At 43.2% G+C, this 13,395-nt stretch overlaps 1 protein-coding gene across 1 annotated transcript in view; it reads left to right on the top strand.

Annotated features, from left to right (window-relative positions):
• The window catches only part of ippk (inositol 1,3,4,5,6-pentakisphosphate 2-kinase), a 101,111-nt gene that overhangs the window by 30,884 nt on the left and 56,832 nt on the right, over positions 1 to 13,395 (top strand). Inside the window, exon 3 of the mRNA XM_078209760.1 lies at positions 3,934 to 4,029. Within this exon, the coding sequence (XP_078065886.1) occupies positions 3,934 to 4,029 (96 nt within the window). The remainder of the gene's footprint in view (positions 1 to 3,933; positions 4,030 to 13,395) is intronic.

Raw genomic sequence — 13,395 nt, 5'->3', positions numbered from 1 at the left:
GGAAAAAGTCACACCTTCTTGAATGGAGTGTACCTAGGTTTTCAACGACACGTTTAAATGGCAATTACTGTTGGAAAAACTTGTCCTGCCCTAGAAACTTTAATTTGTGGAATGTAAAATCTCTGCAGTATGATAGATTACACATGTTCAAAATTCTTTTGTTTGATCCTGCATTTCAGTTTCTACCATAATCCAATGTCTATATCCCAAATACTTTGCTCATGGTAAAATTTAATTAAAAAGGATAAATTATGCATTTTACTTCCTTGCTTGTTGTCTGTGAAAATACCCAAGTGTGATGAACTGTTTGCACAGCTTGATGACATCATAGTTGCTGGAAGTCTGGATATCTTTTTGGCTTGATGCTAAATTTAAACCGAGATCAGGAAAGGGGAAACACACAGATTGTCAGTTCTTTTGTGGGCAGTTTTCTTTGAGTTGAAGGGTGAGTTCTGTTGCTTTGCTGCTGGCTGAAAAATCTGGTGAACAGTTTTAGATTTTTTTTGATTACCATTTCTGTGGTAACAGTATTTTCTGAAAACTTCACCCCTACAGACCTTTTTGATCAACACTTTTTTAATGCAATATTTTTCTCCCTCTACAATCATTTAGTTTTATTTGTAGTAATTGTGTACTGCAGCATAGGTTGAAATAAGTAATACAAAAATCTTTGCTTGGGCAAAAGTACTGCTGTCAAAATAATTTAAGTACTTGCCTCGTGAGAATTTACATTTTGCATGTTGTTTCTCAGTTGGCTCATCTAAATATTAAATATCTTTAAGGCAGAAGTAGATTGATTCTTGATGAGCAAGTGGGTGAGGTTATTGGGTGTAGGCAAGAATATGGCTTTGAGGCTTAAATTAGATCAGCCGTGATCTTATCGAATGGTGATGCAGGCATGAGGGCAGAGTTGCCTACTCCTGTTCCTAATTTGTAAGTATGTTGAATGTAACCATAGAAAGGTTAGAGTGCAGAAAGTAGAATAGCCCATCTTATCTGTGCTGGCCAAAAAAGAGGAAAACTAAACTAGCCACTCGTTTTAATCCCATTTTCCAAATTGGGATTAAAATGCCTTGCAGGTTACAGTGCTTCAGATGCAGATCCATACCTTGTTAAATGAGTTGAGTGTTTTGACCTCAACCACCAATTTAGGCAGAGAATTCCAGATGGCCAACACCCTCATGTCCCCTCTAATCTTTCTACCTATCACCTTAAATTTATGTCCCCTGGTAATTGATGTCTCAGATAGCGGAAACATATCTTTCCTGTCAAAACTCTCATCATTTTGTACACCTCAATGAGGTCATCCCTTAGTCGCCTCTTCTAAGGAGAAAAAAACCCCTAACCTATACAATCTCTCCTTGTAGCTGCAATTTTCAAGCTCTGGCAACATTCTTATAACTCTCCTCTGATCTCTCTCCAGAGCAATTATGTCCTTCCTGTAATGTCGAGACCAGAACTGTGCATAAAACCCAGCTGTGGCGTAATCGGTGTTTTATGCAGTTCCATCATTACACCCCTGCTTTTGTATTCAATGTCTCATCCAATAAAGGAAAGCATTTCATATGCTTTCTTGACCACTTTGTCAACTTGTTCTGCTACCTTCCAGGACTTGTGGACATGCACTTAAGGTTTCTAACTTCCTCAACACCCTCTATCTTCCTATTTATTGAGTATGCCCTTGCTTTGTTTGCCCTCCTTGATGTGCTACCGTACACTTTTCTGGATTGAATTCCATTTGCCACTTCTCTGCCCACTCCACCAAACTGTTGATATAATTTTGGAGTCCACAGCTATTTTATTCGCTATCAAGTACACAGCCAATTTTTGTGTCATCTGCATATTTCCCAATCATGCCTCCAACATTTAAGTCTAAATCATTAATATATGCAACAAGTAGTGTGAACCCCATGGAATACCATTGGAAACCATTTTCCATTTACAAAGACATCCATCAACCTTGTTTTCGGAGCCAATTTTGGATCCAACTTGTCACCTTCCGCTGTGTTGTATGACATCTTTCTTGTCTGATCGATCAGCCAACTGGAACTTTGTCAAATAGCTTGGGGAAATGTGTGTAGACAATATCCACTGCACTAACCTCATCAATCCCCCTTGTTACTTCCTCAAATTTGATTAGTTAGTATGACGTGATCTTCCCCAGTAAAACCATGCTGATTATCCCTGATCAATCCATGCCTTTCTAAGTGACAGTTTATCCTATCTCTCAATTGTTTCCAATAATTTGCTAGCCTATCCCTTGTACTTTTTTTATGAGGCAGTTCAATTTTACATACTGAGTGCAATTCTTACTGTGCTGCCTAGCCTTCCCACAGTTTAGTTGTATTCTACTGAAAACTATGCTTCGTACTTTTTAAAAAATAGTTTAAATCGTGGTTAATGTGCTTGGAAACACCAATCCATGATCTGAAAAAAGCTACTGTGGTTTAGTTATCTGTCAAACCATAAGGGAACATCTCAAACCACTAGTGAAGGTTGGGTGGGGGGGAAATAATCTGGCTTGAGTGGGAAGTAGGGAAATAGATTAGGTGAAAATTTGCATGTGGAAGAATACAGTCTGGGGGAAAATAGTCAGCTTTTATTGAGCCTTCTGGATTTCTTCCCTCCAGGCTCCACTTCCACTAAAATCATGTGCTTAAGTTTTCTATTTTGTAGTTTTCATTTGATGCTATTCATCATAATTGGGCTCCCCTATATTTAAAGATTTAAAGTATGCGACTTTGCAGATTGTTTTCTACTTAATGGGTTGCTCAGACTAATGCTCCCAGACATCATCCTATTTGTTATAAATGAAATGATTTCTGATCAAAAGATTTCTCTTTAAATAGAAATGAATAGGGCCTATGATAGGTATATAGAAATTGAGAGACCACCACATCCACTCCCTCCACCACTGACGCTCAGAGGCAACAGTGTGTACTATCTACAAGATGAACTGCAGAAATTCACCAAAGATTCTTCCAAACCCACAAACACTTTTATCTAGAAGGATAAGAGCAACAGATAAATGGGAACAGCACCACCTGCAAGTTCCCCTCCAAGCCCCTCAGCATCCTGACTTGGAAATATATTGCCGTTCCTTTGCAGTTGCTGGGTCAAAATCCCGAAATCCCTCCCTAACGGCATTGTGGGTCAACCCGCAGCGTTTCAAGAAGGCTGCTCACCACCACATCAGGTACTTTCTGAGGTTAGATTTTATGACCCGGCATTGTTAGGAACACAACTAGTTGGCAGGTCAGGTGACAGAAGCTCTTTCATTTTAAGTTTGGAGCTGCAGGTTGGTTGTTTAAAAGGGACAGCAAGCTGAAAATAAGTTTTTCTCTCCTTGTTGTATTGGAAATTCTGCTGGTGAACTGAAAACAAAGTCTTGCATTCCTGAAGTAGAAAATCTGCTGTTGGTGGCTTGATCAGAGTCTACCCGGTGTTCTGGGAAGCTGTTCTGACTTCAAACTGTTCTGGATGTGTCAAGAGAACTATTAGATCTTACAAGACTGAGTTTTCAATTCTCCAACCAAAGGACTCCATTCCAGTATCACATGAGCATTAGACTTTGTTGTGTTGAACTTGTTTAAGGGGTTTTGTCTGGTTTTGGTTTGATTGGAACATCTTGGATATATTTGTTAAGGGTTTTATGTTGTCATTGTTTTGTTCTTTGTCTGTAATTGATAAAAGTTGTTGCTAATTTTCTTTCCATACACGTTAACTATATTAATTAAATTTTGTTTGATAAAAGCTCCCTAGTGGGTCATTTGAATCATACCTGAAGTGAAACATGTCATGCTTATCCTAGCCAAATTCAAGATGCAAAAGGTATGATCCAGGCGGGCTTCATTAAGCACTTCGGAGTTTCTGACCTGAACCATAATAGTACAGACTCATTTTTGGATGTGAACAAATGATTTAATATTGCAGGCACTGGAAGAAGCCCCCCGTCGACTGAAGAACATTGTGGATTTCAGTAAACACGTGATGAAGCTTTTATTGGGTGATAACTTTGTACAACCTGGGGTAAGAAAACTTCAATTTGTTAATATATGATCGCTAGCTTTCCCTGAAGTTGCACTTTGGAATAGTCCTAGTCTGCTGAATCACCACTGAATCATATATGCTATAATGTAACCAATGGTAACATTGGAATCTGTTGTAATGTAACCAATGATGACATGCTGTGAGGGTCAGCTGACCGGGTATAAATAGAAAGCTGATGTGCATTGTGCGGAGCTTGTGGGTCCCAGGGTGTGACCTCAATGTTGGTGTATTGAAGTTTCTTTATTAAACCTTTTTCATTGATTTACTTTGCGAAGTTAGTACTTTTATTGTTTGCAACTATATATTGTTTGGTTATATCAGCAGAGCACGCTATTGAGCTATCCATTAACAATGGGATACATGCAAGAATAGTTGATGCAACTATAGTGTTCCATAGACTTCGCACATCAGCATGGGAATGAAGAGGAATAAGCCTGCCTCCCAAACCAAAAGTCTGTGGAAGTCCTGTCCACTTTGCAATATACATGTGAAACTTGTACAGTATACCAGTGTCATGTTAAGAAACTCAACCGTTTTCATTTGAGCTGCCGTCAGAAGCTTCTGAAGATCAGATGGCAGGACAAAATACCAGTGAGTGGCTCACCTTGGCTAGTATGCCAAATATCTGTACCAACTTGGAACAGTTACACAGCTGTGTTGGGCTGGTCATGTAGCCAGAAGCCTGATACTCACTTTTTAAAAAATATCAAGTTTATAAGATTATGTTTTGGGATTGTCTGTTTACTTTAAAATAAAATGGAGGAACGAAGGGGGTCATGTGACTTGTTCTGAACTCTGCTCGGCGGCAAGTTTACGTGGCTTGGTGGTTGAAGGAGAGCCTCCCCAAGTTAGTTAACATGGTGCAAAATGTTCACATCTGTGGACAATGGCAAGGGCATCTGTGATAACTGTAGGTAAATTGTTAGTCTCCAAGTGTCAGGAATGTCAGGTTTTAATAAACAGTTATAAATAATTGCTCATGAGTATAGAACTTGAGTGTTACCGAAAAATGAGACATGCTATGAAGTTTTTTGTCTTGCTCTTACCAAGACAGAAACAAGAATACCAAATTTCAAAGGCAACAACAATTTGTAAAGAGGATGCTAATTGGTTGGAGGTGTTGCCGTGGAAAATGCACTCGGAAATTGTTGTCCCTATGGTTTTGTTTTATTGAAAAAGGCACAATATCTGGACATATTTTTCCTATTTTCAGATTATATGTAGCTTCTAGCGAGTGTGTAACCCAAGGGCAATGCCTCAATCAATGAGAATCGATTTGCCTTTTTTGATTTTAAGCAAAAGTCTGGAGGATAACTATTTCCTGTTACATTCGGCATGGTAATGCCCTGACCAATCAGAGTACACTTGCCGACTAATCCGCACTCTTTTCTCATGTGTTGTTTCCTTTGAAATTTGGTATTCTTACATCTGCCCTGATAAATGCAAAAAACTGTCCAGTTAAATCCAAGCTAGAGTAGAGTTGGAGATCTAGAGACAATCCACATTTTGACCTGGATACAAGGCATATCATTCATGTTGGCATGGGCATGGGATTTAGGAAGGAAAGGTCTATTAAAATCTATGGGGATATTAGGTGGCAGGTTTCTAAAGATTTTCCAGAACCTCATTGGTCAATGTGCAAAAATCAAAGAAAGAGGCAGACCATCTTTTTTTGTTCACCACACAGATTGTGGATGGGAGCTCATGCTCCTTCTCGAGGACCTCACACACTTTGGACATACTATCTTCCATCTTTTTCTGTCAGGAAGAAGATACAAAAGTCTGAGCTCATGTACCAACTGACTCAAGAACCGCTGCTTCCCTGCTGCCATCAGACTTTTGAATGGACCTACCTTATATTAAGCTGATCTTTCTCTACACCCTAGCTATAACTGTAACACTACATTCTCCTTTCCTTTATGTATGGTATGCTTTGTCCATATAGCATGCAAAAAACAATCCTTTTCACTGTATACTAATACATGTGACAATAAATCAAATGCTTAGATTAAAGAGACCAAGTTTGTGAGGATTTAAATGAAGTTAGAAGATTCTCTTAGTTTTGGCTACAGGACAGGGCTGTGAAAATCATTTCGGCAATTAGTTATCTGGCTGGAAAAGAAAGTGAGCTATCAAGAGCTAGGAATAAATTTGGGCTGGTTTCTAGAGGATGAAATGTCTACTTAAGGGACAGAGTGAAGTATAACCTTGGAGGGGAATGATCAGCCGTTTTCAAAGATTAATGGGGAAACTTTTCTGTTTAGAGTATATGTTGTCTACTGAAATAGTGTTTTGTCAATGTTGCTTTTAATTTATGGGGAAAGTCTACACTTGAAATCTTGTGTGTGCATTCCTGTTAGTTGCCAAAAATTCAAATATCTTTCTAAAAGTTATTGGTCTCTGTAGGGATTGTAACAGTTTAATGCATGGCAGAGTTTGGGGTGTGCTCTCCTGACAGTCAAAGAAAGCATTTCCAGGGACACTTTGAAGGCTTCACTTAGGAGCTGTGATAAAGACTTGAGTCTGGGAAAGGCTTGCCCAGTATTGCTGCAAACTGCACTTTTTTTTGATATGTTTATTGAAAATTTTCTTATTTTACATAACAAACACACACAGATACAGATCCACACAGTGCTTGCGTGTACATTCTAACGCGACTGGCACAGGGCTCCCCGTGGCCAGGGACAAGCCCCTGGTACCCCCGGTACCCACCCTGCCCAAGTCCTGTCTAATTGCACCGGTAATGACAGTAATAATATTAAAAGGCAGAGGAACGCTGCTGGAGAACCAACTGAGTGCCCAAACAGCACAGGCTATAAACTAGCGAGCAGAGAAAAGAAAGAGAGACAGCGAAGGAGAGAGGGAAAAGAGAGAAGTTCTCGTGTTGGTCCCCACACCTCAGCAGGGTGGGTGAGTGTGCTTGGGTAAAAGACCACGGCGTGCCCACCAATCAGGGGAGAGAGGGTTCTGTGGGAGCTCCCGGGGTCCTGGGACCATCAGGTATCTACTCATCCAGCTTCAACTGCAGCGTCCCAACATGCACTATAAATGGTTGCCAAGTCTTATAGAACCTAGCAGTGGACCCATGTAGCGTGCACCTCATCTCCGCCAGCTTAATGGTATCTACCACCTCCATCCACTGAGTGCACCTGATTTCCACCTAAACAGGATTAGTCGTCTTGCCAAGAGTGTAGTGAAAGCTACAAAATCCGCTTGGAATTTCGGCAGCAGTGTATTTAAAGGCACGACCTCAAATGGGGCAGCCTGGGGGATGCACTTATGTCCTGATTTAGCGTTGCTGCAATCGCCTCGAATATTGATGTCCAGTAGTTATACAGTGGCCAAGCCCAGAACATATGTATGCGGGTGGTGGGAGCTTGTTGGCACTGTTCACAAATGGGGCTTGTGCCTGGGTACATTCTTGAGGTCTAACCCTAGTTAGATATGCTCTGTGAAGGAGTTTACATTGTATCACATCCAGCTTGGCACATATTGAGGAGGAGTGTACTTGATGCAGCACCATGCCCCAATGCTCCTCCGAGAACTCCTCCCCCAGATCTTGTTGCCATAAAGATTTAACTACTGATAGAGAGTTTTGTTGGGACAGAATTTGAGAATAAGGAACAGAAATGATAGTTTGCATTGTAATAGAAGGCACTAAGAAGATGTCAATGGCGGCACGAGGTGGGAGCATTGGAAATTGGAGGTTGGTCCTATGCACAAAATCTCGAATTTACAAATGTCTGAAACAGTGCGTTGCAGGTAAAGCAAACTTATCCACCACCTGCTGGAATGACGCAAACACGCCGTCCACATACAAGTCCCGGAATGTTCTGATTCCATGCTTGACCCATATGGAAGGCACCATCCAAAACAGACAGAAGAACAAAATGATTAGCCGATACTGGGGAAGCCAGCGACCAGGCCTGAAATCCAAAGTGGCGTCTAAATTGCGTCAAAATTCAAAGAATTGACTTGACAACTAGTATACTGGGAGGAGGGAAAATTTACTGGGGAACGTATCAGGACAGCCAGGGAAGACTGAGCTCAGGAGGAGGATTCTAACTGCAGCCGATAAATAACCTCCTATTGCCTATCTCTCTGCACCCAACACACTACTGCTCTCATATTGTCTGCCCAATAATAAAATAGAAAATTGGGCGAAACCATACCCCCCTCCATTTAGGGCTTTGCAAGACTGTCCTCCGCATTCTTGTTTTTCCTATTCCAGACAAAGCTTGAAATGAGCTGATCAAGTCTGTGAAAAAAGGATTTGGGGATGAACACCGGGATGCACTGAAAGAGATACAAAAACTTGGGTAGTATGTTCATCTTCACTGCATTGATACGGCCCGCTAGCAATAACGGGAGGATGGACCAATGTTTGAGGTCCTATTCTGTCCGCCCCATGAGTGGAGCAAAGTTAGCTCCAAAGAGCCCACTAAATTTGCTAGTCACTTGCACTCCCAAGTAAGTAAACTGCCTAGTGACAATCTTGAAAGACAGGATGTGGAGTGGGAGGCTATGAGCCGCTGCATTCAAAGGAAGGAGCTCACTCTGATTCAAGTTAAGCTTGTACCCCGAAATACGACCAAATCTCTCTAGTATAGATAAGACTTTTGGAATCGAGTTGGACGGGTCGCCGACGTAATAGTAGGTCGTCCGCATACAGCGATACTCTCCACTCGATTCCCTCCCAATCCCCACCACTCGTTTGCTGTTGCGAAAAGCCACAGCAAGAGGTTCAATAGCAAAGGCAATTAACAGGTGGGAGAGGGGGCATCCTTGCCTAGTGCTCCAGGACAAAGGGAAAAAAGCTGAATGCAGTTTGTTTGTCCGGACCGAGGCTAGAGGGGCAGAGTACAGTATTTTGATCCAGGAGATGAGCTTTGGGCTGAACCTGAACCTTCTGAGTATAAAATAAATAATCCCATTCCACCCAATCAAACACTTTTTCAGCGTCCAGCGAGATTAACGCCTCTGATAGCTTGGAGGTGGCAGGCGCATACATAATGTTAAACAGCTGCTGAATATTTGAGTACATATGTCTATTTTTAATGAACCCCGTCTGGTCAGGCGAGATGATGAGAGCAGAATGTTAAAGATCAGTTTGAGATCCACATTCAGCAAAGAGCTCGGTCTATCAGAGTTGCAGATTTGCGAGTCCTTTTTAAGGATAAGTGAAATTGTCGCTTGCCTCAAAGTCTGCGGGAGAGAGCGGTTCTCATGTGATTCATTGGCTCTCCTGCTACTGCGCGTGATCAATCTATCCATAAATTTTTTGTAGAATTTAATGGGGTACCCCTCTGGTCCCGGACATTTCCCACTCTGCATGGTTCTGGCTGCCCTAACAATTTCGTCAACGTCGATTGGTTTCTCCAATGCCGTGGCCTCTTCCCTGCCCACCATGGGGAGATTCAGTGCCCCAAAGAACTCCTGAAAGTTCGCCTCATTGGTGGTAGTTTCCGAGCTATAGAGGTTTAGTAAAAGTCCCTGAACAGTTCATTTATTCACTGTGGATCAGTAGAGACCCCACTTGGAGTCTGCATTTGTCTACTTTTGGCAGAGAGTTGACGCAGCTGATGAGCTAGTAGCTTGCTTGTCTTGTCCCACATAGTGTATACTTGAACAGCATCTCTTCTGCTTGAGGTGAGGACAAGGTCTCAAACTCCGCCTGTAGTAGTAAATGTTCCTTATATACTTCTGGGGACGGGTCCACCGTGTACATGGCATCAACTTCGGCGCTATGCCCCAGCAATTCCGATAACCACCTAACTCTCTGCTTCGCCTCGTGTGCTGAATAAGATATAATCTGACCCCTTAAATAAGCCTTCAATGTCTCCCATAAGGTAGTTGCTGAGACTCCCGGAGCATCATTAAACGCTAAGAAATCATCGATCTGGGTTAACAGAAATCTAACAAATTCATCATTAGAGGGCAGACAAGTATTAAATCGCCATGGCGTAAGGGGGCCTGCCTACCCTCCTCCCCACTGTCAAGTCTATTGTCAAGAGAGCATGGTCCGAGATTACATTGATTTTGTAGGAGCATGAGCGCACAGCCAGGAACAACTTACTATCTACCAAAAAATAATCTATACATGAATACGTTCAGTGGACAGGTGAAAAAGAATTCCCCACTAGTGGGGTTAAGAAACCTCCATGGGTCCGACACCATGTATTCCGTGAGAAATGAATTAATTTCTGCCGATACTGCGGTCCTGCGGGAGGAGCGGTCCAGGGCAGGAATCAGCCAACAGTTGAAATCTCGGTCCAGTGTCAACCGATGTGAATTCAAATCTGGAAGTGGCGCGAAAAACAACCGGAAAAAGTTTTCACAATCCCAGCTTGGGGCATACACAGTGGCTAACACCAGGGGCGTCCCATATAATTTATCCATGACAATGACATATCGGCCATTTGAGTCAGAAATGACTGGCTACTGCTAAGGGTAAGGACTTGTGGATGAGGATTGTTGCTGCTGCTGCTGCCCCCCCCCCCCCCCCCCCCCCCCCCCCCCCCAAAATCCCCTCTGGAGTCTAAAATAGTCCATGAACTGAGGTGGGTCTCTGGAGGAACGCAATTTGGGTACCCAGTTGTCGGAGATGTTGAAATATCTTACCGCACTTAACCGGATGGTTTAATCCCCTGACATTCCAGCTGGTGGACTTGTTCACTCTGAGGTCGGAGCATAAGGGCCTCTTAGCCAGCATCCCACATTCCTAACAGTAGCTTGGTATCCCTCACTGGGGAGTTTCCCTGCAACCGCTGACATCGGTAGACGCCTCATCCCCCACCGGCCGTGGGGAACCAACCATGAGAAAGAGAAGAGGGTGGGCTTGAAAGAGGCCAAGCCACACCCAGAGATATTTGTGCTTGGTTCCATTGTTGAGAGTAATTCTCAAGCAGACTGGAAAGCCAACTCCAAACCTGACCCAAGACAGTCACGCAGAAGTCGTTTGACATCCGTGAAGGCCGCCCTTCTCCTTGCCACTACCGGGATAAAATCTGGAAATATCAACAGCTTATTTTCCTGGTACCTCAGAGTGGTAACCTGTGCTGCTTGCAGCAGGATTCTGTCTCATGCTGAGGTGTAATGTAGTCGTGCAATGATGGGCTGAGGAGTTTCTCCCGGTCTGGGCTTTGCCCGTAACACACTGCGCGATCCAGAAGCGGCTCATCCTCAAGTTCAAACACATTCTTCGATAGCCGGGCGACAAAGTCTGTGATATTTGGGCCCTCGATTCCCTCCGGAAGGCCGATCAGACGGATGTTATTTCGTCTTTGGCGTTCTTCCATCTCATCACATTTCTCCCTTAGGGACTTAACCTCCGATGATAAATGAGTAACTTGGCTCTTCAGCTCGGAGATAGTGTTTCCACTAAATGCCTCCGAGTGCTCAAGCCCCTTCAAGTGGTTCTCATGGGCGATGGTGACACCATGGAGAGATTTAACAGATGATCCGGGCTCCTCTCTCAGCTCGTTTATCTTGGCCTGCAACTCAGTGGCCCCTGGTCCAACTTACTGTCCAATCTTTGCATGGCCTCCATAATAGCTTCCCCTGTCCTTACACTCAGCATGCTCTGTTCAGGGATCCTTCCAGGAGAGTGTGCTGGGACCCCCAGCTATTTCGCTGTTCGATCTACCAGAGTTCTTACATGGATTTTGCTTTTCACCTTCACCCTTAACTGGGCGAACAGAAGTAGCAAAGGGTTCCCAGCCGAGTTGAAAGTTGCAACTCTTCTCCCTCACTTTAATTCACCCTTGGTTGGGTGAAAAAAGAAACAGCACAGTGTCCCCAGGTTGTTCTGACAGTTGCAGTTTTTATGACACAGGAGTTTTCTTCCCTGGGCTGCCCCCACCCTAAACCAATTCACACTTGACTGAATGAAAAAACTACAAGATGATTCCAGGCTGAACTGCAAGTCCCAACATGCTCTTCAATGAGCTCTAGCTGCAAAAAACCAATCCAAAAGTAGAAATAGCAGCTTGCAATTTGCAGCAGGACCTCAGTGGCTCCTGCTTCCCACTTGAATTCACCCTTTCTTGGGTGAAAAAGGAATAGAGTTTGCAGACTGAGCTGAAATCCACAGCCCCTCCCCCGCTGAGCGCACAGTAAATTCCAAGCGGCAGGAAGGAATCTAAAAATAATCCTTTCCAGCTAGACTTTCGAAGTTCTCTCTTTGCAACTGCACTCCAGGTATGTTTAAAGCTTGCTTGATGGACATTAACCTCTCTCCAGACTTCAGCAAACAGCTGGACTTCAAGAAGGATCTTGCCACCTGTGGATCGTGCTTCCTCTCACAACAGCACCATCTTTGGTTCCCCATCTGCACTTTTGATTTGATTATTATTGTCACCTGTATTAGTATACAGTGACCTGTATTGTTTCCCATGCGCTATACAAACAAAGCATATCGTACATAGGGAAGAAAAGGAGAGAGTGCAGAATGTAGTATTACAGTCATAGCTAGGGTGTAGAGAAAGATCAACTTATTACAAGATAGATTCATTCAAAAGTCTGGCAGCAGGGAAGAAGCTGTTCTTGAGTTGGTTGGTATCTCAGACATTTGTATCTTTTTCCCAACGGAAAAAGGTGGATGAGAGTACGTCTGGGATGCGTGGGATCCTTGATTATGCTGGCTGCTTTTCCAAGGCAGCAGGAAGTATAGACAGTGTCAATGGATGGGAGGCAGGTTTGAGTGATGGACTGGGCTTCGTTCCTGACCTTTTGTGGTTTCTTGCAGTCTTGGACAGAGCAGGGGTCATACCAAGCTGTGATACAACCAGAAAGAATGCTTTCTATGGTGCATCTGCAAAAGTTGGTGAGAGTCGTAGCTGACAAGTCAAATTTCCTTAGTCTCCTAAGAAAGTAAAGCGTCAGTGGGATTTTTTAACTATAGTGTTGGCATGGGGGGGACCATGATGTAGAGATGCCGGTGTTGGACTGGGGTAAACACAGTAAGGAGTCTAACAACACCAGGTTAAAGTCCAACAGGTTTATTTGGTAGCAAACGCCACTAGCTTTCAGAGCGCTGCTCCTTCGTCAGGCGAGTGGGAGATCTGCTCATAAACAGCAAACAGGGCATGTAAAGACACAAACTCAATTTTCTGAATAATGATTGGAATGCGAGTCTTTACAGCTAATCAAGTCTTAAAGGTACAGACAATGTGAGTGGAGAGAGCATTGAGCACAGGTTAAAGAGATGTGTATCGTCTCCAGACAGGACAGCCAGTGAGATTTTGCAAGTCCAGGCAAGTTGTGGGGGTTACAGATAGTGTGACATGAACCCAAGATCCCAGTGGTCACAGGCATTCGGCCTCTGATATTCGGGTAAGCGTTCTC

The sequence above is a fragment of the Mustelus asterias genome, chromosome 3, assembly GCF_964213995.1.
Source record: "Mustelus asterias chromosome 3, sMusAst1.hap1.1, whole genome shotgun sequence".
NCBI classification, from domain to species: domain Eukaryota; kingdom Metazoa; phylum Chordata; class Chondrichthyes; order Carcharhiniformes; family Triakidae; genus Mustelus; species Mustelus asterias.
The sequence above is the reverse complement of the archived record's forward strand: the minus strand, read 5'-3'. Positions and strand labels throughout refer to the sequence as shown.